At 43.8% G+C, this 25,725-nt stretch overlaps 1 protein-coding gene across 1 annotated transcript in view; it reads right to left on the bottom strand.

The window, feature by feature from the left end:
- Window positions 1–9,630: 9,630 nt before the first annotated feature.
- The window catches only part of LOC137436178 (potassium voltage-gated channel subfamily KQT member 2-like), a 158,604-nt gene continuing 142,509 nt past the window's right edge, over window positions 9,631–25,725 (bottom strand). The window contains exons 12-13 of the mRNA XM_078786292.1: window positions 24,062–24,167; window positions 9,631–9,766 (exon numbers count right to left, since the gene is read on the bottom strand). Coding sequence (XP_078642418.1) covers window positions 9,631–9,766; window positions 24,062–24,167 — 242 coding nt within the window. The remainder of the gene's footprint in view (window positions 9,767–24,061; window positions 24,168–25,725) is intronic.

Here is a 25,725-nt window from a genome sequence, read left to right as displayed (position 1 = left end):
GTAGAGAGATAATGAATTTAGTTTATAATGATAGAATATAGAGAGATAATGAATTTAGTTTATAATGATAGAATATAGAGAGATAATGAATTTAGTTTATAATGATAGAATATAGAGAGATAATGAATTTAGTTTACAATGATAGAATATAGAGAGATAATGAATTTAGTTTATAATGATAGAATATAGAGAGATAATGAATTTAGTTTATAATGATAGAATATAGAGAGACAATGAATTTAGTTTATAATGATAGAATATAGAGAGATAATGAATTTCGTATATAATGATAGAATATAGAGAGATAATGAATTTAGTTTATAATGATAGAATATAGAGAGATAATGAATTTAGTTTATAATGATAGAATGTAGAGAGATAATGAATTTAATTTATAATGATAGAATATAGAGAGATAATGAATTTAGTTTATAATGATAGAATATAGAGAGATAATGAATTTAGTTTATAATGATAGAATGTAGAGAGATAATGAATTTAATTTATAATGATAGAATATAGAGAGATAATGAATTTAGTATATAATGATAGAATATAGAGAGATAATGAATTTAGTATATAATGATAGAATATAGAGAGATAATGAATTTAGTTTATAATGATAGAATATAGAGAGATAATGAATTTAGTTTATAATGATAGAATGTAGTGAGATAATGAATTTAGTTTATAATGATAGAATATAGAGAGATAATGAATTTAGTATATAATGATAGAATATAGAGAGATAATGAATTTAGTTTATAAATGATAGAATGTAGTGAGATAATGAATTTAGTTTATAATGATAGAATATAGAGAGATAATGAATTTAGTTTATAATGATAGAATGTAGTGAGATAATGAATTTAGTTTATAACTAGGGCATGCCCGTACTATATATACATCTAAAATTATATCCCCCCCCCTCTATTTACATGAAATGGTTTGGTCCAAAGCGAACGGCTTGCGAGTACGGTGACAATCCCCCCCCCTCTATTTACATGAAATGGTTTGGTCCAAAGCGAACGGCTTGCGAGTACGGTGTTTTTTATCGGACCCGTGGAATTATAGATAGTAGTTTTAATTAGTTTTAAAACATAGTTTAACGGCAACATAGTTTTCCAACGTGAAATAAATGAATACGCTCTCAAATGTGCCGTCCGAGGCAGAGTCTGTTCGCCACGTTCGGCACACGTGATAGCTCGCTGCTCTCTGATTGGTTGAATCGTTTTTTGGACATAGCTCGGTAACTACTTGTCCGATTAATATGAAACCTTGAAAAGGCACATCCTCGGGTCCCCAGCAATATACCTGGCAAGTTTAAAGTATATCGGACCCGTGGTTGTCGAGAAACAGCGGTCACAGACATACAAACATACAAACATACAAACATACAAACATACACACAGAGATTACTGGAATTATAGATAGATGATAGAATATAGAGAGATAATGAATTTAGTTCATAATGATAGAATGTAGAGAGACAATGAATTTAGTTTATAATGATAGAATATAGAGAGATAATGAATTTAGTTTATAATGATAGAAGAAAGAGAGATAATGAATTTAGTTCATAATGATAGAATGTAGAGAGACAATGAATTTAGTTTATAATGATAGAATATAGAGAGATAATGAATTTAGTTTATAATGATAGAATATAGAGAGATAATGAATTTAGTTTATAATGATAGAATGTAGAGAGATAATGAATTTAGTTTATAATGATAGAATATAGAGAGATAATGAATTTAGTTTATAATGATAGAATATAGAGAGATAATGAATTTAGTTTATAATGATAGAATGTAGAGAGACAATGAATTTAGTTTATAATGATAGAATATAGAGAGATAATGAATTTAGTTTATAATGATAGAATGTAGAGAGATAATGAATTTAGTTTATAATGATAGAATATAGAGAGATAATGAATTTAGTTTATAATGATAGAATATAGAGAGATAATGAATTTAGTTTATAATGATAGAATGTAGAGAGATAATGAATTTAGTTTATAATGATAGAATATAGAGAGATAATGAATTTAGTTTATAATGATAGAATATAGAGAGATAATGAATTTAGTTCATAATGATAGAATGTAGAGAGACAATGAATTTAGTTTATAATGATAGAATGTAGAGAGATATAATGAATTTAGTTTATAATGATAGAATATAGAGAGATAATGAATTTAGTTTATAACTAGGGCATGCCCGTACTATATATAAGCTAGGACGTGCCCGTACGTGGGTGCCCGTTCCTTGCCAAAAAAAAAAAAAAAAAAAATTTGTGTAGGGGTGTGTGTGTGTAAACATCCTAGGGCGTGCCCGTACGTGGGTGCAAAAAAACATGCGTGCAAACAACAACAACAAAAAAAAAACTTTGAAACCATGTGGCAGTAACGACCACAGAACCCCCCCCCCCCTCTATTTACATGAATGGTTTGGTCCATTCGCAACGACCACAGAACCCCCCCCCTCTATTTACATGCAATGGTTTGGTCCATTCGCAACGCCAAAGCGAACGGCGAACGGCTAAATCGCCATAGCTCGGTAAGTACTTGTCCGATTAATTTCAAACCTTGAAAAGGCACATCCTCGGGTCCCCAGCAATATACCTGGCAAGTTGCAAGTATATCGGACCCGTGGTTGTCGAGAAACAGCGGTCACAGACAAACAAACAAACGTACAAACGTACAAACGTACAAACAAACACACAGAGATTACTGGAATTATAGATAGATGATAGAATATAGAGAGATAATGAATTTAGTTTATAATGATAGAATATAGAGAGATAATGAATTTAGTTCATAATGATAGAATGTAGAGAGACAATGAATTTAGTTTATAATGATAGAATATAGAGAGATAATGAATTTAGTTTATAATGATAGAATATAGAGAGATAATGAATTTAGTTTATAATGATAGAATATAGAGAGATAATGAATTTAGTTTATAATGATAGAATATAGAGAGATAATGAATTTAGTTTATAATGATAGAATGTAGAGAGATAATGAATTTAGTTTATAATGATAGAATATAGAGAGATAATGAATTTAGTTTATAATGATAGAATATAGAGAGATAATGAATTTAGTTTATAATGATAGAATGTAGAGAGACAATGAATTTAGTTTATAATGATAGAATATAGAGAGATAATGAATTTAGTTTATAATGATAGAATGTAGAGAGATAATGAATTTAGTTTATAATGATAGAATGTAGTGAGATAATGAATTTAGTTTATAATGATAGAATAGAGAGAGATAATGAATTTAGTTTATAATGATAGAATATAGAGAGATAATGAATTTAGTATATAATGATAGAATATAGAGAGATAATGAATTTAGTATATAATGATAGAATATAGAGAGATAATGAATTTAGTTTATAATGATAGAATGTAGTGAGATAAGGAATTTAGTTTATAATGATAGAATATAGAGAGATAATGAATTTAGTTTATAATGATAGAATGTAGAGAGACAATGAATTTAGTTTATAATGATAGAATATAGAGAGATAATGAATTTAGTTTATAATGATAGAATGTAGAGAGATAATGAATTTAGTTTATAATGATAGAATGTAGAGAGATAATGAATTTAGTTTATAATGATAGAATGTAGAGAGATAATGAATTTAGTTTATAATGATAGAATGTAGAGAGATAATGAATTTAATTTATAATGATAGAATGTAGAGAGATGATGAATTTAGTTTATAATGATAGAATGTAGAGAGATAATGAATTTAGTTTATAATGATAGAATGTAGAGAGATAATGAATTTAGTTTATAATGATAGAATATAGAGAGATAATGAATTTAGTTTATAATTATAGAATGTAGAGAGATAATGAATTTAGTTTATAATGATAGAATGTAGAGAGATAATGAATTTAGTTTATAATGATAGAATGTAGAGAGATAATGAATTTAGTTTATAATGATAGAATGTAGAGAGATAATGAATTTAGTTTATAATGATAGAATGTAGAGAGATAATGAATTTAGTTTATAATGATAGAATGTGGAGATATAATGAATTTAGTTTATAATGATAGAATATAGAGAGATAATGAATTTAGTATATAATGATAGAATATAGAGAGATAATGAATGTAGTTTATAATGATAGAATGTAGAGAGATAATGAATTTAGTTTATAATGATAGAATATAGAGAAATAATGAATTTAGTTTATAATGATAGAATGTAGAGAGATAATGAATTTAGTTTATAATGATAGAATATAGAGAGATAATGAATGTAGTTTATAATGATAGAATGTAGAGAGATAATGAATTTAGTTTATAATGATAGAATATAGAGAGATAATGAATTTAGTTTATAATGATAGAATGTAGAGAGATAATGAATTTAGTTTATAATGATAGAATATAGAGAGATAATGAATTTAGTTTATAATGATAGAATGTGGAGATATAATGAATTTAGTTTATAATGATAGAATATAGAGAGATAATGAATTTAGTTTATAATGATAGAATGTAGAGAGATAATGAATTTAGTTTATAATGATAGAATGTAGAGAGATAATGAATTTAGTTTATAATGATAGAATATAGAGAGATAATGAATTTAGTTTATAATGATAGAATGTAGAGAGATAATGAATTTAGTTTATAATGATAGAATGTGGAGATATAATGAATTTAGTTTATAATGATAGAATATAGAGAGATAATGAATTTAGTATATAATGATAGAATATAGAGAGATAATGAATTTAGTTTATAATGATAGAATGTAGAGAGATAATGAATTTAGTATATAATGATAGAATATAGAGAGATAATGAATTTAGTATATAATGATAGAATATAGAGAGATAATGAATTTAGTTTATAATGATAGAATGTGGAGATATAATGAATTTAGTTTATAATGATAGAATGTGGAGATATAATGAATTTAGTTTATAATGATAGAATGTGGAGATTTTATGAATTTAGTTTATAATGATAGAATATAGAGAGATAATGAATTTAGTTTATAATGATAGAATGTAGAGAGATAATGAATTTAGTTTATAATGATAGAATGTGGAGATATAATGAATTTAGTTTATAATGATAGAATATAGAGAGATAATGAATTTAGTATATAATGATAGAATATAGAGAGATAATGAATTTAGTTTATAATGATAGAATGCAGAGAGATAATGAATTTAGTATATAATGATAGAATATAGAGAGATAATGAATTTAGTTTATAATGATAGAATGTAGAGAGATAATGAATTTAGTTTATAATGATAGAATATAGAGAGATAATGAATTTAGTATATAATGATAGAATATAGAGAGATAATGAATTTAGTTTATAATGATAGAATGTCGAGAGATAATGAATTTAGTATATAATGATAGAATATAGAGAGATAATGAATTTAGTATATAATGATAGAATGTAGAGAGATAATGAATTTAGTTTATAATGATAGAATTTAGAGAGATAATGAATTTAGTTTATAATGATAGAATGTGGAGATATAATGAATTTAGTTTATAATGATAGAATGGAGAGAGATAATGAATTTAGTATATAATGATAGAATATAGAGAGATAATGAATTTAGTTTATAATGATAGAATATGGAGAGATAATGAATTTAGTTTTTAATGATAGAATATAGAGAGATAATGAATTTAGTATATAATGATAGAATATAGAGAGATAATGAATTTAGTATATAATGATAGAATATAGAGAGATAATGAATTTAGTTTATAATGATAGAATGTAGTGAGATAATGAATTTAGTTTATAATGATAGAATATAGAGAGATAATGAATTTAGTATATAATGATAGAATATAGAGAGATAATGAATTTAGTTTATAATGATAGAATGTAGAGAGATAATGAATTTAGTTTATAATGATAGAATGTGGAGATATAATGAATTTAGTTTATAATGATAGAATGTAGAGAGATAATGAATTTAGTATATAATGATAGAATATAGAGAGATAATGAATTTAGTTTATAATGATAGAATATAGAGAGATAATGAATTTAGTTTATAATGATAGAATATAGAGAGATAATGAATTTAGTATATAATGATAGAATATAGAGAGATAATGAATTTAGTATATAATGATAGAATATAGAGAGATAATGAATTTAGTTTATAATGATAGAATGTAGTGAGATAATGAATTTAGTTTATAATGATAGAATATAGAGAGATAATGAATTTAGTTTATAATGATAGAATGTAGAGAGACAATGAATTTAGTTTATAATGATAGAATATAGAGAGATAATGAATTTAGTTTATAATGATAGAATGTAGAGAGATAATGAATTTAGTTTATAATGATAGAATGTAGAGAGATAATGAATTTAGTTTATAATGATAGAATGTCGAGAGATAATGAATTTAGTTTATAATGATAGAATGTGGAGATATAATGAATTTAGTTTATAATGATAGAATGTGGAGATATAATGAATTTAGTTTATAATGATAGAATGTAGAGAGATAATGAATTTAGTATATAATGATAGAATATAGAGAGATAATGAATTTAGTTTATAATGATAGAATGTAGAGAGATAATGAATTTAGTTTATAATGATAGAATGTGGAGATATAATGAATTTAGTTTATAATGATAGAATATAGAGAGATAATGAATTTAGTTTATAATGATAGAATGTAGAGAGATAATGAATTTAGTTTATAATGATAGAATGTAGAGAGATAATGAATTTAGTTTATAATGATAGAATGTCGAGAGATAATGAATTTAGTTTATAATGATAGAATGTGGAGATATAATGAATTTAGTTTATAATGATAGAATGTGGAGATATAATGAATTTAGTTTATAATGATAGAATGTAGAGAGATAATGAATTTAGTATATAATGATAGAATATAGAGAGATAATGAATTTAGTTTATAATGATAGAATGTAGAGAGATAATGAATTTAGTTTATAATGATAGAATGTGGAGATATAATGAATTTAGTTTATAATGATAGAATGTAGAGAGATAATGAATTTAGTATATAATGATAGAATATAGAGAGATAATGAATTTAGTTTATAATGATAGAATGTAGAGAGATAATGAATTTAGTTTATAATGATAGAATGTGGAGATATAATGAATTTAGTTTATAATGATAGAATATAGAGAGATAATGAATTTAGTATATAATGATAGAATATAGAGAGATAATGAATTTAGTTTATAATGATAGAATGTAGAGAGATAATGAATTTAGTATATAATGATAGAATATAGAGAGATAATGAATTTAGTATATAATGATAGAATATAGAGAGATAATGAATTTAGTATATAATGATAGAATATAGAGAGATAATGAATTTAGTTTATAATGATAGAATATAGAGAGATAATGAATTTAGTTTATAATGATAGAATATAGAGAGATAATGAATTTAGTTTATAATGATAGAATGTAGAGAGATAATGAATTTAGTTTATAATGATAGAATGTAGAGAGATAATGAATTTAGTTTATAATGATAGAATATAGAGAGATAATGAATTTAGTATATAATGATAGAATATAGAGAGATAATGAATTTAGTTTATAATGATAGAATATAGAGAGATAATGAATTTAGTTTATAATGATAGAATATAGAGAGATAATGAATTTAGTTTATAATGATAGAATATAGAGAGATAATGAATTTAGTATATAATGATAGAATATAGAGAGATAATGAATTTAGTATATAATGATAGAATATAGAGAGATAATGAATTTAGTATATAATGATAGAATATAGAGAGATAATGAATTTAGTTTATAATGATAGAATGTAGAGAGATAATGAATTTAGTTTATAATGATAGAATGTGGAGATATAATGAATTTAGTTTATAATGATAGAATATAGAGAGATAATGAATTTAGTATATAATGATAGAATGTAGAGAGATAATGAATTTAGTTTATAATGATAGAATATAGAGAGATAATGAATGTAGTTTATAATGATAGAATGTAGAGAGATAATGAATGTAGTTTATAATGATAGAATGTAGAGGGATAATGAATTTAGTTTATAATGATAGAATATAGAGAGATAATGAATTTAGTTTATAATGATAGAATATAGAGAGTTAATGAATTTAGTTTATAATGATAGAATATAGAGAGATAATGAATGTAGTTTATAATGATAGAATGTAGAGAGATAATGAATTTAGTTTATAATGATAGAATATAGAGAGATAATGAATTTAGTTTATAATGATAGAATATAGAAAGATAATGAATTTAGTTTATAATGATAGAATGTAGAGAGATAATGAATTTAGTTTATAATGATAGAATATAGAGAGATAATGAATTTAGTTTATAATGATAGAATGTAGAGAGATAATGAATTTAGTTTATAATGATAGAATGTGGAGAGATAATGAATTTAGTACATAATGATAGAATATAGAGAGATAATGAATTTAGTTTATAATGATAGAATGTAGAGAGATAATGAATTTAGTTTATAATGATAGAATATAGAGAGATAATGAATTTAGTTTATAATGATAGAATATAGAGAGATAATGAATTTAGTTTATAATGATAGAATGTAGAGAGATAATGAATTTAGTTTATAATGATAGAATGTAGAGAGATAATGAATTTAGTTTATAATGATAGAATGGAGAGAGATAATGAATTTAGTTTATAATGATAGAATATAGAGAGATAATGAATTTAGTATATAATGATAGAATATAGAGAGATAATGAATTTAGTTTATAATGATAGAATATAGAGAGATAATGAATTTAGTTTATAATGATAGAATATAGAGAGATAATGAATTTAGTTTATAATGATAGAATGTAGAGAGATAATGAATTTAGTTTATAATGATAGAATGTAGAGAGATAATGAATTTAGTTTATAATGATAGAATATAGAGAGATAATGAATTTAGTTTATAATGATAGAATATAGAGAGATAATGAATTTAGTTTATAATGATAGAATGTAGAGAGATAATGAATTTAGTTTATAATGATAAAATGTAGAGAGATAATGAATTTAGTGTATAATGATAGAATATAGAGAGATAATGAATTTAGTATATAATGATAGAATATAGAGAGATAATGAATTTAGTTTATAATGATAGAATGTAGAGAGATAATGAATTTAGTTTATAATGATAGAATATAGGGAGATAATGAATTTAGTATATAATGATAGAATATAGAGAGATAATGAATTTAGTTTATAATGATAGAATGTAGAGAGATAATGAATTTAGTTTATAATGATAGAATGTCGAGAGATAATGAATTTAGTTTATAATGATAAAATGTAGAGAGATAATGAATTTAGTTTATAATGATGGAATGTAGAGAGATAATGAATTTAGTTTATAATGATAGAATGTAGAGAGATAATGAATTTAGTTTATAATGATAGAATGTAGAGAGATAATGAATTTAGTTTATAATGATAGAATGTAGAGAGATAATGAAATTAGTTTATAATGATAGAATGTAGAGAGATAATGAATTTAGTTTATAATGATAGAATGTAGAGAGGTGATGAATTTAGTTCACCTTGACTGGAGGCTTTTGATGCGGCACAGCATGTCCAGGTGTCCCGCCGAGTACTGCTCTATTACATCCTTCACATCATATGGCCGCAAAGTTTCTTTGAACTTCCTTTTGGCCAGGTTAAATTTCATGGTCCTGGATGAAAGGTAAACAGCAGGACCACAGGTGATGTGATTCTTTTTCGGTTTTCATTTACCTTAACTTCAAGAATGGCAAAAAGGTAACGTTTGTACAAATCAATGGAATAATCGGAATAACAAACAACATTGTCACGTGTTTAACAAGGTAGTTGGCACGATAGCTCACAGGTAATGCAGTCACCTTTGAGATGTATGCATTGGGATCAATTCCTGATTTAAATATAAACCGTTGTCCTGGTGTTTCACAGGTATCAATAAGTTTGTCATCCCTCGGATACCTGTAAATTAACCTGTGTGTTCCATGTGTAGATGTATTTGCTGATGGATCCTCTCATTGAAGCGCACTCCCAACCCTCAACAACACCATTACACCTTTAACAAAACACTGTAGCGGCTACCGCTGGGTTTTCACAATAGCCTTGCACCTATCAAGGACGCGGAGCGATCACCATGCCGGGCTCGTCCAGGATGCCCGGGCAGGCCCGCGCTCAACTTGCCAGGCCTCGGTCGGGGCGCCCGGGCATGCCCGGGCAGGCTCGCCCTCAACTTGCCAGGCCGCAGCCAGGACGCTCGGCCACGCCCCCTCTCGCCTTTCCTGGGCAAACGCTCCGGGATAATGTGTGTATATATATTGCTGCCCGATAAACGGGCTTTTCAGAGTACCTGAGTGTTTTGTTTGAATAAAGCAACTCGGACGAATTCCAGCTTTTTGTCGCGTCCATTCTTCCGATCGACGTGGGAGCCCGAGCTCCTTCATTGGTGACCTACCGACATGGACACGGCAGTGGCCCTTAAACTGCCTACCTTCTGGGAGGCTCACACGGCGGTTTGGTTCGCACAGGCGGACTCCCTGTTCGCCCTGCGAGGCATCACGGCCGACGACACCGGCTTCCACCATGTGGTAGCAGCGCTCGGTTCAGCCACCGCGGCCCGCGCCCTGAGCCTCCTCGAGAGCCCGCCAGCCGCTGACAAATACGGCGCGATTAAAAAGCTACTCCTCGACGCTTTCGCCCTCCCATCGGCGGAACGCGCACGGCGCCTGCTCGACCTGCCCGAGCTCGGCGACACGTGCCCTTCCGAGCGAATGGACTACATGCTTTCGCTGCTCGGCGAGCACTCTCCGGCATTCCTGTTCCGGGAGCTGTTCCTCCGTCAGCTGCCTAGCCCGGTACGCCTCGCCCTGGCAAGCACGACGATCACGGATCCCCGTGCCCTTGCCAGGAAAACCGACAAGATCTCCGCCGCAGGCCAACGCATCGCAGCAGCGACCTGGGGCCCACCGCCGTCCGACGCAACACTCATGGCGCCCGAGCACCCGGCACGGTCGACGACCGAACTGCCGACGCAATTGGCGGCCGCTACACCGAGCCGACCACCTCCAGCACGACGACCGGGGCCTCCACCTGACCAAGCATGGTGTTACTATCATGCCAGGTTCGGACAGAAGGCCCGGACATGCCGACCCCCGTGCACCTTCGGCAGGCCGGGAAACGGCCGGGCCGGCGTTCATTACCAGCCATGAGCGCCGGCCACACGGACAACTTACTGTTCATCACGGATAAAGCGTCCGGACGGCGCTTCCTGTGCGACACCGGCGCCCAACTGAGTGTCATACCCGCCTCTGACCAGGACAGGCAGTCCGCGGTTTGCGGCCCCTCCTTGGTTGCGGCCAACGGATTGGCCATCCGCACCTTCGGCCCGCGCAACGTCACCCTCTGCTTCGGCGGCCAACGCTTTGCTTGGACGTTTGTAACCGCAAACGTGCCCATGGCTCTGCTAGGCGCCGACTTCCTCTGTGCACACGGACTGCTGGTGGACGTCCAACGGCGTCGTTTAATCAACGCCGAAACCTTCAGCTCCCTGGTATGCACATTGAGCAGCTCCGCGCCGACCGAGCTGGCATGCGCCCTCCCGGCGGCGAACGAGTTTGCTCGACTGCTCACGGAGTTCCCGGCCCTCACGCGGCCGACGTTTTCGGCCGTCGCAGTACGGCATGGGATCGAGCACCACATACCAACCACGGGCCCGCCGGTCTACGCCAGAGCCCGCCGCCTCGACCCAGCCAAGCTCGCTGTGGCCAAAGCCAAGTTCGACGCTTTAGAACACCTCGTCATCGTGCGGCGCTCCGATAGCGCGTGGGCTTCGCCACTACACATCGTCCCAAAGCCAGCGGGCGGCTGGCGCCCATGTGGCGACTACCGCCGCCTTAACGACGCTACCACCCCCGACAGGTATCCGATCCCGCACATCCAAGACTTCTCCGCCCGTCTGGCGGGACGGGTCATTTTTTTGAAAATTGATCTCATACGGGGATATCACCAGGTACCTGTCAGGGTGGCCGACGTCCCTAAAACGGCAGTCATCACGCCGTTCGGCTTATTCGAATTCTTACGGATGCCGTTTGGTCTCAAGAACGCGACTCAGGCGTTCCAGCGCTTGATGGACGGCGTGCTGCATGACCTGCCGTTCCTTTTCGTTTACCTGGACGACAACCTCGTCGCCAGCACGTCCCGGGCCGAGCACCTCCTCCACCTCCGAACACTGTTCGGGCGCCTCAGCGAGCACGGCCTCATCGTCAACCCGGCCAAATGCCACTTCGGCACGACGGCCGTTGATTTTTTGGGCCACCACATCACCAAGAACGGGGCCGTGCCGCTGCCAATCAAGGTCGAGGCCATCACCACGTTCCCGTGTCCCCGCACCATAAAGGCCCTGCAGGAATTCCTGGGAATGGTGAATTTTTATCACCGCTTCGTGCCCCGCGCTGCTCAACTCATGCGGCCCCTCTACGAAGCCCTCCGGGGCAAGCCGGCCAAGCACGACATCGCCTGGTCCGCAGCAATGGACGCGGCCTTCCAAAGCTCAAAGCGGGCCCTCGCCGACGCAACACTGCTCGCTCACCCGGTGCTCAACGCTCCCATCGCCCTCACCACGGATGCCTCCGACTACGTGGTGGGCGCCGTACATGAGCAATGGGTGAATGGGGTTTGGCAGCCACTCGCTTTTTTCAGCCGGCAGCTCCGGCCGAACGAGCTCAAATACAGCACGTTTGACCGTGAGCTCCTCGGTCTGCACCTGGCCGTTCGCCATTTCCGCCACCTCCTGGAGGGCCCACCTTTCACGGCGTTCGTCGACCACAAGCCGTTGGTTTACGCAATGGCCAAGGTCACGGAGCCGTGGTCGGCCCGCCAACAGCACCACCTCTCCGCCGTGTCGGAGTTTACCACGGACATCCGGCACGTCGCCGGCAAAAACAACGCCGTGGCCGACTGTCTTACCTGGGCCAGCGCGAACGCGGTCCACCTGGGCGTGGACTTCGTGCTTATGGCGGCGGACCAAACCACCGACACCACGGTGCAAGCCCTCCGGGCGGCGGACACGGGCCTCCGCCTGGCCGACATCCCATTCGCGGACACTGTCCTGCTCTGCGACGTCTCCCAAGGTCAGCCTCGCCCCATCGTGCCCGTCACCTGGCAACGCCGCATCTTCGCCTCCCTCCACGGCCTTTCCCACCCGGGCCGGAAAGCTTCGCAGAAGCTGGTGTCGGCGCGATTCGTCTGGCACGGCCTTCGTCGGGACGTCCGCGATTGGACCAGCACCTGCACAGACTGCCAACGGGCCAAGGTCCACTGACACACCCAGGCCCCGCTGGCACCTTTCACCGTGCCCGAACGACGTTTCGACCACGTCAACGTGGATCTGGTGGGCCCCCTCCCCCCGTCACGGGGGTTCACACACCTGCTCACCATGGTGGACAGGACCACCAGGTGGCCGGAGGCCGTTCCCCTCGTCTCCACCACCACCGCCGACGTGGCGCAGGCTTTCATCGCCACCTGGGTCACCCGCTTTGGCGCACCGGCGGACATCTCGTCAGACCGCGGACCACATTTCACCTCCGAACTGTGGGGCGCGGTCGCCCGCAACCTGGGGGTCAAGCTCCACCGTACTACGGCCTACCACCCCCAAGCAAACGGGTTGTGCGGGCGATTCCACCGCTCCATGAAGGCCGCGCTCATGGCCGGCCTTCAAGACGGCGGTTGGGCCGACCGGCTGCCGTGGGTCCTTTTGGGCCTCCGCACGGCCCCCAAGGAGGACCTCCAGGCATCCACCAAGCTTGTCTACAGCCAGGCGCTACGCGTCCCGGGCGAATTCGTGCCCGACGCTACCAGTCCCTGGTCCGCAGCTCACCAGCGCTCGGACCTCCAGGAGGCCGCCCGACGGTTTGCCCCCGTGCCAACATCCCACCACAGTGACCCCCAGTCCTACGTCCCCCCAGCACTTCGCACAGCAGAGTATGTTTTTGTGCGTCACGACGCACATCGGGGGCCACACCGGCCGCCATACGACGGGCCCTTCCGGGTCCTGCGACAGGACGACAAGTCGTTCGTCATCGACATCGGCGGCAGGTCGGACCGGATTGCGGTGGACCGCCTCAAGCCGGCGCACGTGGACGTCGACCAACCACCACGGGTAGCCCTTCCGCCGCGGCGAGGCCGCCCCCCGTCCACGGTGCCCCCCACTCGACCGCCCACCACCACACCGGACCCCCCCCCCCCCACGACCCACCAGGGGTCGCTTCGGCTGGGTCATCAGGACCCCCCTCAAATTGACCCTGCCGGTGCAAGTCGATTCTGGGGGGACGTGTGTAGCGGCTACCGCTGGGTTTTCACAATCGCCTTGCACCTATCAAGGACGCGGAGCGATCACCATGCCGGGCTCGTCCAGGACGCCCGGGCAGGGTCGCCCTCAACTTGCCAGGCCGCAGCCAGGACGCTCGGCCACGCCCCCTCTCGCCTTTCCTGGGCAAACGCTCCGGGATAATGTGTGTATATATATTGCTGACCGATAAACGGGCTTTTCAGATACCTGAGTGTTTTGTTAGAATAAAGCAACTCGGACGAATTCCAGCTTTTTGTCGCGTCCATTCTTCCGATCGACGTGGGAGCCCGAGCTCCTTCAACACCACTTTTCCACTCCCAACCCTCAACAACACCATTACACCTTTATCAAAACACCACTTTTCCACTCCCAGCCCTCAACAACACCATTACACCTTTAGCAAAACACCACTTTCCCACTCCCAACCCTCAACAACACCATTACACCTTTAGCAAAACACCACTTTTCCACTCCCAGCCCTCAACAACACCATTACACCTTTCGCAAAACACCACTTTTCCACTCCCAGCCCTCAACAACACCATTACACCTTTAGCAAAACACCACTTTTCCACTCCCAGCCCTCAACAACATCATTACACCTTTAGCAAAACACCACTTTTCCACTCCCAGCCCTCAACAACATCATTACACCTTTAGCAAAACACCACTTTTCCACTCCCATCCCTCAACAACACAATTACACCTTTCGCAAAACACCACTTTTCGACTCGCATCCCTCAACAACACCATTACACCTTTCGCAAAACACCACTTTTCCACTCCCAGCCCTCAACAACACCATTACACCTTTTTTTTTTTTTTTTTTTTTTTTTTTTTGTATACAAGATCGAGGCTCATGAAAGAGCGAACATTAATCACACAGAAAGACAAACCGACACATAAAACATATAACATAGGGAGCGGTAGACAAGATGGGGAGAGAGGGGGAAGGACACAAACACAACATTTGAGAGCAGGGACCGAGAGACATGGAGACATCGAGAGATCTGAGAGAGGGCGAGGGCTTTGGGGGGGGGGGGGGGGCGTGGGAAGGGGGCGGTGGGAGAGGTATAAAACATATGGACACTGCCAGGACTTCCAGGAAAGAAGTTGGAATTTCAAACAAGGTGGATCTGGGGTGAATTAGCGGGGGTAGAAAAGATCAAGGTTTTGGATGGGGGAAGATAAGAGCTGGTGGTGAACAGCTGTTTTAAAGACCTGGAGGGAGGAGTGGGATTGAAGGGAGTGAGGGAGTTTGTTCCAGAGGCGGGAGAAAAGAGGAATGAAAGAGTGAAGGTGAGCAGAGAGCCGAGATTTCGGCAGTTTAACCATCAGAGGGTTGCTGGCAGATCTTGTGCGACCTGTAGGAATATTTGGGGGACAGAGCACAGAGAGAGCTGGGGGTGCAAGGCCGGAGAGGAGTCGGTAGAAGACAGAAAGACCACCTACCTGCCTGCGGTGAGTGAGTGAAAGGCCCTCAGAGATAGCTTCATCGCGGGAGATTTGCTCCTTTAGCAAAACACCACTTTTCCACTCCCAGCCCTCAACAACACCATTACACCTTTAGCAAAACACCACTTTTCCACTCCCAGCCCTCAACAACACCATCACACCTTTAGCAAAACACCACTTTTCCACTCCCAGCCCTCAACAAAACCATCACACCTTTAGCAAAACACCACTTTTCCACTCCCAGCCCTCAACAACACCATCACACCTTTAGCAAAACACCACTTTTCCACTCCCAGCCCTCAACAACACCATCACACCTTTAGCAAAACACCACTTTTCCACTCCCACCCCTCAACAACACCATCAAACCTTTAGCAAACCACCACTTTTCCACTCCCAGCCCTCAACAACACCATTACATGTGCGGAGTTATGTCGGCAGATAGGCCTGCAACTGGAGCCACACTGCCCTCTCCCCCGGTCGAATGGTGTTGTGGTGTGCTGCCACCCTGGTCGAATGGTGTTGTGTTGTGCTGCCACCCTGGTCGAATGGTGTTGTGGTGTGCTGCTACTCTGGTCGAATGGTGTTGTGGTGTGCTGCCACCCTGGTCGAATGGTGTTGTGGTGTGCTGCCACCCTGGTCGAATGGTGTTGTGGTGTGCTGCCACCCTGGTCGAATGGTGTTGTGGTGTGCTGCCCCTCCGGTCGAATTGTGCTGTTGTGTGCTGCCACCCTGGTTGAATGGTGTTGTGGTGTGCTGCCACCCTGGTCGAATGGTGTTGTGGTGTGCTGCCACCCTGGTCGAATGGTGTTGTGGTGTGCTGCCACCCTGGTCGAATGGTGTTGTGGTGTGCTGCCACCCTGGTCGAATGGTGTTGTGGTGTGCTGCCACCCTGGTCGAATGGTGTTGTGGTGTGCTGCCCCTCCGGTCGAATGGTGCTGTGGTGTGCTGCCACCCTGGTCGAATGGTGTTGTGGTGTGCTGCCACCCTGGTCGAATGGTGTTGTGGTGTGCTGCCACCCTGGTCGAATGATGTTGTGGAGTGCTGCCACCCTGGTCGAATGGTGTTGTGGTGTGCTGCCACCCTGGTCGAATGGTGTTGTGGTGTGCTGCCACCCTGGTCGAATGGTGTTGTGGTGTGCTGCCACAATGTTGGGATAGACGCTGTGCTGTGACCATCCGCCACAATGGCGTAACATGGTGTGTGCATTTGTCGCCACCGCAACATAGGGACCACCATCCTGGGATCTCAATGCCTCAAGAGGTCAGGTGCACCCTGGGTGCCGGTGACCTCTCGTGTTCCACAAGGGAACACGTGCCATTGTGACTATTGTCCAAGCTAATCGCCGGAACAATGGACGTTGGCCTGAAGAACCCTCATTGGAAACATGGGTCCAACATCAAGGGCTGAAGGTCTGGGCACCTTATGGATGCCTGGTGCCGGAGGGAGTGAAGAGCGGCCATTCCACTATGTTGTTATTGTTCTGTTTCCCTGATTACAGGTTCTTGGCGTTCGTGGTTGATTAGCAATCTCTCGGACTGCAGATTTATCCGCAGACGGTGGCCTCAAGACCATTAGTTCGGGAGTAGCCCGAGAAGTGCCCTCGTGGTGGAACCCGAAACAACATACATATATATATATATATATATGTATATATATAACTGTGAGAAATAGTAGAAACTCCACAGTACGAGCAGGGCGTCTCATTTGCATTGAATAAATAATCGGGAGATTAAATCAGTAGCTTCAGGACTGCGATCTTTAATTTGACAAGCTTCCGACCAACAAAGGTCTTCTTCTGAGTCTACAAAAACAGCAGGCATGTATATCAGTTACGTATGTATAGTGATATGTGTGTAAGATGTGCGATATGTGTAGAAAATGCATACAAAAGGAAGAGCCACGCCAAAGCTCACTCCCCAAGTGAGCCCCAAGTTCAACGGAACTGAAGCGCACCTTACGCTTACAGTTACCGTTTGTGTTACAGTTCCGGTGCACGTGCATATACAAATATAGAGATACATACATACATAAACACACAAGCATATATTCATATACAATTTATATTCATATAATATATTTATATATTTATATAAATGACATATAAAGGTAGAATGAATGAATGGGTGAATGAATGAATGAGTGAATGAATGAATGGCTTACGGTGTGGCGGGCACAATGGTCAATAATTCCGCGCACCAGTGGGTGGCGCAAGCGTCCGGGCGTGGAACTGAGATACATGCCCCGTCTTTCGGCCGATCAGCCACGCCCGGGGGCAAGGCGTGGCCTCGGGACATATATGCGGGCTCTAAGGTCGAGCCTGCCCAGTGCTGATGTGCGAGCTTGTAATAAAGTGCTTTCGTTTGTATCCACGCGTTGTGGCCTACCTTTCTGGCAATCGAGTCATGTGTGCACAGCACCACACTGGTGACCCCGACTGGTTCAGCCGTTGCTGACCCCCAAACGCGCCATGGCTATCAACGCCGTCGCCATCAAACTCCCGGAGTTCTGGGAAGCGCAAGCCGACATTTGGTTTGTGCAGGCCAAAGCTCAATCCAACTCCGGGGCATCACGGCGGACGAGACCAGGTACTACCACGTTGTCGCCGCCCTTGGGCCCGGCACTGCCGCCCGCGTCATGTCCATCCTTCGGCGCCCGCCGGGCGACCACAAGTACGAGGCGCTCAAACGTCTCCTCATCGCCACATTCGGGCTCACGGAGGTCGAACGCGCCGACCGCCTCCTGGACCTTCCCGTCCTCGGTGACACACGACCGTCCGTTCGGATGGATTTTATGCTGTCCCTTCTCGGAGACCAGCGCCCGGATTTCCTCTTCCGAGCACTTTCCCTCCGCCAGCTACCTGTACAGGTGCGCGTCGCGCTGGCCAGTTCCAAAATAACAGAACCCCGCGCCCTGGCCGGAGAGGCCGACAAATTTTTCGCGGCCTGCGACAAGCGGTCGGTGTATGGTGCTGCCATAGTGGATCCCGGTGCGGAGGCTCCAGCACCCCCTGCTTCCCTCGTGGCCACTGCTACGTCCCGCCCACTACCGCCGCCGCCACCACCACCGTCGCCGGCACGGCCGACGCGGCCACTGCCGCCGCAAACCTGGTGCTACTACCATGCCAGGTTCAGCCTCAAGGCTAGATCGTGCCGCCCGCCGTGTTCTTTTGACCGGTCGGGAAATGACCGGGCCGGCGCTCACTTGCGGCCATGAGCGTCGGCCATTCCGGCAGCCTCCTGTTCATCATGGACACCTCATCTGGTCATCGTTTTCTGTGCGACACCGGAGCACAGGTAAGCATCCTCCCTGCCTCCACGTCCGAAAAGCAAGCCGCGGGCCGGGGCCCCGCTTTGCTTACCGCCAACGGAACACCCATCCGCACATTCGGGAAGCCTTGCTTCTCACTGCGGTTCGGAGGGCAGCGTTTCCAATGGTCGTTCGTCACCGCCAGCGTGCCAATGGCCCTGCTTGGTGCGGACTTCCTTTGTGCGAATGGGCTGTTGGTGGACGTTAAGCGTCGACGTCTCATCCAGGCCGAAACCTTCAGCTCGCTCGCTTGTTCGCTGACCGGCTCGTTGAGCAGCTCGCTGAGCGGCTCACCGCGCGGATTGCCAAGCGGCTTGCCGAGTGGTTCCGTCCCGGCGAGATTAGTTTGTACGCTTCCGGCAGCGGACGAGTTTACCGGCCTCCTCGCCAGTTTCCCCGCATTCACGCGGTCCACCTTCTCAGCGGTGGCCGTCAAACACGGGGTGGAGCACCATATCCCCACTGTCGGCCCACCGGTCTATGCCCGGGCGCGCCGCCTCGACCCCACGAAGCTCGCCATGATGAAAGCGGCGTTCGCCACGCTGGAACGGCTGGGTATCGTACGGCGCTCCAACAGCGTTTGGGCCTCTCCTCTGCACATTGTGCCCAAGCCCGGCGGCAGATGGCGGCCGTGCGGTGACTACCGCCGGCTCAACAATGCCACCACCCCTGACCGCTACCCGGTCCCGCATATTCAAGACTTTTCCACCCGGTTGGCAAACACGACCGTTTTCTCTAAGGTGGACCTCTTCCGGGGCTACCACTAGGTCCCCGTACAACCGGACGATGTCCCAAAGATGGCCGTCATCACCCCTTTCGGCCTCTTTGAGTTCCTGCGGATGCCTTTTGGGTTGAAGAATGCGGCCCAGGCGTTCCAGCGGCTCATGGACAGCGTCTTGCGCGACTTACATTTCATCTACGTCTACCTGGATGACATCCTAGTCGTGAGCGTGTCCTGGGAGGAGCACCTGCTCCACCTCCGCACGCTCTTCGAACGCCTGGGCCAGCATGGACTGATCATCAACCCCGCGAAGTGCAGTTTCGGCGTCACCGCCATCGACTTATTGGGGCACCGCATCACCAGGCACGGGGCCATCCCTTTACCGGCCAAGGTGGAGGCCGTCAAGAGTTTCCCGCACCCCCGCACGATCAAGGGGCTCCAGGAATTACTGGGCATGGTCAATTTTTACCACCGCTTCGTGCCCCGCGTCGCCCATCTCATGCGCCCCCTGCACGAGGCCCTCCAGGGGAAGCCGGGCAAAGGTGACATCGCCTGGACGGAGCCGTTGGACATGGCATTTGCGGGCGCAAAGCTGGCCTTGGCCAACGCCACCATGCTGGCGCACCCGGCGCCCGATGCACCAATCGCCCTCACCACCGACGCGTCGGACTACGCGGTGGGCGCGGTGCACGAGCAGTGGGTGCGCGGTGCTTGGCAGCCGCTGGCGTTTTTTAGCCAGCAGCTTCACCCGCACGAACGCCGCTACAGCACCTTCGACCGCGAGCTGCTCGGACTCCACCTGGCGGTCCGGCGGTCTTCCGCCATCTGCTCGAGGGCCGCCCGTTCACGGCTTTCGTCGATCACAAGCCCCTTGTGTTCGCGATGGCCAAGGTCGCCGAGCCATGGTCGGCCCGGCAGCAGCGTCACCTCTCTGCCGTGTCCGAGTATACGACGGACATCCGTCACGTCGCGGGTAAAGACAACCCGGTGGCGGATTGCCTTTCCCGGTCCATCGCACATGCGGTCCACCTCAGGATCGACTATGCCCGGATGGCGGAGGACCAGACCGCCGACCCCGACGTCCAGGCCTTGCGGACCGCCGTCATGGGCCTCCGTGTCACTGAGGTGCCGTTCGACGTCGCGGGCACGGCCCTCTTGTGCGACGTCTCCCTCGGCCGGCCTCGCCCCATCGTGCCCGCTGGCTGGCAGCGCCCAGTTTTCGACGCCATCCATGGCCTGTCCCACCCGGGCACGAAGGCCTCCCAGAAGCTCGTCGCGGCGATGTTCGTCTGGCATGGCCTCAGGAAGAACGTCCGCGACTGGGCCAGGACGTGCCTCGCGTGCCAGCGCGCAAAGGTCCACCGCCACACCCAGGCCCCGTTGGCCCTGTTTACGGTGCCCGAGCGTCGGTTCGACCACGTCCACGTCGACTTGGTGGGACCTCTGCCCCCCTAGCGGGGGTTCACCCACCTCCTCACCATGGTGGACTGCACCACCCGGTGGCCGGAGGCCATGCCATTGGCGGCGACGACTGCGGCTGGCGTTGCGCAAGCCTTCATCACCACGTGGGTTGCCCGGCTCGGTGCCTCCTCGGACATCTCGTCCGACCGCAGCCCCCAGTTCACCTCGGAGCTCTGGGGAGCGGTGGCGCAAGGGCTCGGCGTCAAACTGCACCGCACCACGGCCTACCACCCCCAGGCCAACGGCCTGTGCGAGCGCTTTCATCGCTCGATGAAGGCCGCGCTCCGGGCCAGCCTCTGCGATGGCAGCTGGGCCGACAGGCTCCCCTGGGTCCCCCTGGGCCTCAGGACGGCACCCAAGGACGACCTGCGCATGTCCTCGGCGGAGCTGGTCTTCGGACAACTGCTGCGGGTGCTGGGCGAATTTATCCCCGACTCCACGGTTCCTTGGTCCGTGGCGCAACAGCGCTCCACCCTGCAGGAGACCGCCAGGAGGTTCGCCCCGGTGCAGACGGCACACCACGGTTGCCCATCCTCCCACGTCGCCCCGGAGCTTCGCACGGCAGAGTACGTTTTCGTCCGGCACGACGCCCACCGGGCACTGCTGCGGCCCCCGTACGACGGGTCCTTCCGCGTGCTGGAGACCGGGGACAAACATTTCACTGGGGAAACGATGACCCTCACTTGGTGAAAGAAGCAATAAACCGAGCAAAACGCATCCCGAGAGCAGACCTTCTGACTGACAAACCCAAACCTGCAACTAACCGTGTCCCACTGGTAACCACCTACTCTCCAACCTCATCCGAATTGCTAAGTATTCTGAATAAGGCCCTTCCTCTCCTCCATCAATCAGAAACACTCGGCACCACATTTCCTCAAGCTCCGCTAACATCATTTCGACGTGGTCGGACACTCAGGGACCTCTTGGTAAAAGCAAAGCACCCACAGCCCCACAACAAACAAACAAGGATCCCTGGCTTCTATAAATGCACAGCAAAAAAATGTATTATTCACAAGCATTTACTAGAAGGAAACAAATTTTGTAGTTCTAGCACTGGACAAAAATTCCCCATCACCTCCTATATAAACTGCAAATCTACATGGGTCATATACCTAATCACTTGCCAAAAGTGCACCAAACAATATGTTGGAAAAACTGAGAATACACTCTACACACGATTTCATAACACCCGGTCAGAAATCAATAACTTCCACACCAGTCAGGGCAAATCTCTACCTTACACGACACACTTTAATCAACTGGATCACTCTATAAATGACATTCAAATCTCTGCCATTGAATCAATCACAAATCGATCACACACCACGATTCTGAAACGTGAGTCCTTTTGGATACATAAACTTCGGACAAAAATCCCTCATGGCATAAATTTTGATGATTAAAGCATGTTCCGACATCAACCCAATCAAATTGTTAACCGTAACCCATTCATTCATTCATTCATTCATTCACCCATTCATTCATTCTACCTTTATATGTCATTTATATAAACTAGGGCATGCCCGTACTATATATATATATATCTAAAATTATATCCCCCCCCTCTATTTACATGAAATGGTTTGGTCCATTCGCAAAGCCAAAGCGAACGGCTTGCGAGTACGGTGACAATCCCCCCCCTCTATTTACATGAAATGGTTTGGTCCAAAGCGAACGGCTTGCGAGTACGGTGACAATCCCCCCCCCTCTATTTACATGAAATGGTTTGGTCCAAAGCGAACGGCTTGCGAGTACGGTGACAATCCCCCCCCTCTATTTACATGAAATGGTTTGGTCCAAAGCGAACGGCTTGCGGAGTTTGGTAAAGAAATCGCCATAGCGTGCACAAACGCGCAGGAAAGCGAAAGAATCGCAAATTAGTTTTAATTAGTTTTAAAACATAGTTTAACGCCAACATAGTTTGCCAACGTGAAATAAATGAATACGCTCTCAAATGTGCCGTCCGAGGCAGAGTCTGTTCGGCACGTTCGGCACACGTGATAGCTCGCTGCTCTCTGATTGGTTGAATCGTTTTTTGGACATAGCTCGGTAACTACTTCTCCGATTAATATGAAACCTTGAAAAGGCACATCCTCGGGTCCCCAGCAATATACCTGGCAAGTTTAAAGTATATCGGACCCGTGGTTGTCGAGAAACAGCGGTCACAGACATACAGACATACAGAGATTACTGGAATTATAGATAGATATATAAATATATTATATGAATATAAATCTTATATGAATATATGCTTGTGTGTTTATGTATGTATGTATCTCTATATTTGTATATGCACGTGCACCGGAACTGTAACGCAAACGGTAACTGTAAGGTGCGCTTCACTTCCGTTGAACTTGGGGCCGGTGAGTGAGCTTTGGCGTGGCTCTTCCTTTTGTATGCATTTTCTACACATATCGCACATCTTACACACATATCACTATACATACTTGACTGATATACATGCCTCCTGTTTTTGTAGACTCAGGGAAAGACCTTTGTTGGTCGAAAGCTTGTCAAATTAAAGATCGAAGTCCTGAAGCTACGTCCGCGTCTGATTTAATCTCCCGATTATATATACTGTATATGTATATATATATATATATATATATATATATATATATATATATATATATATACACACACACACCATATTATATACCTGTACCTTTATATGTACGAACTTACCGAATGGCACGCACTGCTATCTTCATAGCAGGTGTAAGCTCTTCAACAGTGAGGTCACAGCTGCATATTTTCTCTTCAAACACATCATCACCTCCCAATACCGAATCTAAACCACGACCAAGGACACAATGACTTATCGAGGACACCAACATCCTCGTGATTCAATAAATTTGAATTATGATATGGCACTTATGGCAGCCATGACATTTTAACATCTAAGACAGCTGTGTGCACTGTGCTGTCCCTATGGCAACGCACCAAATATACATACATACATATATATTGTTACAGACGCAGTTTTAGATGTTAGTTTACCGAGCGGTTTGGTATTACCGCGTCCGAACAGTTACTCCCCGATTAGTACCCGATCCCGCCCGATTCCACTCGAACGTTGGCCGAATCGCGCTACGCTAAATCAATGATGGAAAGGACACAACGGCTGGGATAAATGCAACGACACAAGGGGTACAGTTCTCAAGACCTCCGGAGGAGGATATAATTGGTGATGCAGAAACGGGTAGATTACACGGCAAGAGGTAAAGCACAGAAAAGATGGGCACTTAGACACAGTCTTATCTTATCCCCGACAGACCACAGACAAACGGGACAAGACTGACTTACACAGGGATTGATGGCAAGGAAGGGCAGGCAGTCGATAGCACAAGGTGCACCTTGGCTCAGGGGCAGAATCAACACGGTCCGGTCCAGAGATGCGGGGAGGTATTGTCGCGCTCGGAGGTGGCGTCCTTCTCTCTCCAAGCTGAGGCGCATCTGACGTCACCTCCCTCTTCCTGCGCATGTTCAGCGGGGAGTGACACGCCCTCGGCTCGTTAGCTCCGCCCCAGATGGAATCGGTCCGCCGCTTCTATTGGGTGCGGGGGGGGGTTACCGGGCTCCGCCCTTGACGAGGAGCTGACAGCGAGCCCCTGCGTGGTAACCCCGTCGGAGCACATGTTCAATGGCGGCTAACCAAGCCGGAGTGAGGACGCACACTACCCGCGCTGCCGCCGCTGTTGTTGTTGTTGTTGTTGTACCATGAGGAAGAGCTGCGGGGAGGTATTGGGAGGTCCTAAACTTTCTAACGGTGCCATACAATCACATTCTGGTGCAACGAAGAGTCAGAATTAATGGAAACGAGTCCTTAACTGACATAGACTAAGAATAACTAGCAAGATGTCCTATAGTTGTCTACGTGAGATGCGGTGGACCTGGATGCGACATTTAATGGGGGAAAAAGGGGGAGGTCGGGTCTACAGAGTGTTGTTTACAGAAAATGGGACTAGGGAATGGGGGATTGGGGATAGTTGGGAAGTATTGGGGAAATAGGGGAATATTTACAAGCGGATATGGATGGATCCAAATCCCATATCCGCAACATTGCACCCTTCTCTACCTCGGGGCGACCCGACCCGATAAATTTTTACCTACTTTAGTGTGGCACTCAGATGTAGTTCCCTCTACTATTAACTCAACCCTGAGTGCGACAGTTTTACAGATGTTCACAAATGAGTAAATATGTCCCCCTGCGACGTTGCACCCTTCTCCTCACAGAAACACACCCACAGGATAACCGAATCGCGGAAAGAATCCTCAAACTAAACATACAGCCGGTAGGGAGCATTATTTACACAAGACTACACTGATATTTACACTACGATCCAGGA

This window comes from Myxine glutinosa, chromosome 11 (assembly GCF_964187855.1).
Source record: "Myxine glutinosa chromosome 11, kmMyxGlut1.1, whole genome shotgun sequence".
Taxonomy (NCBI): Eukaryota; Metazoa; Chordata; class Myxini; order Myxiniformes; family Myxinidae; genus Myxine; species Myxine glutinosa.
This window is presented reverse-complemented; position numbering and strand designations above follow the sequence as displayed.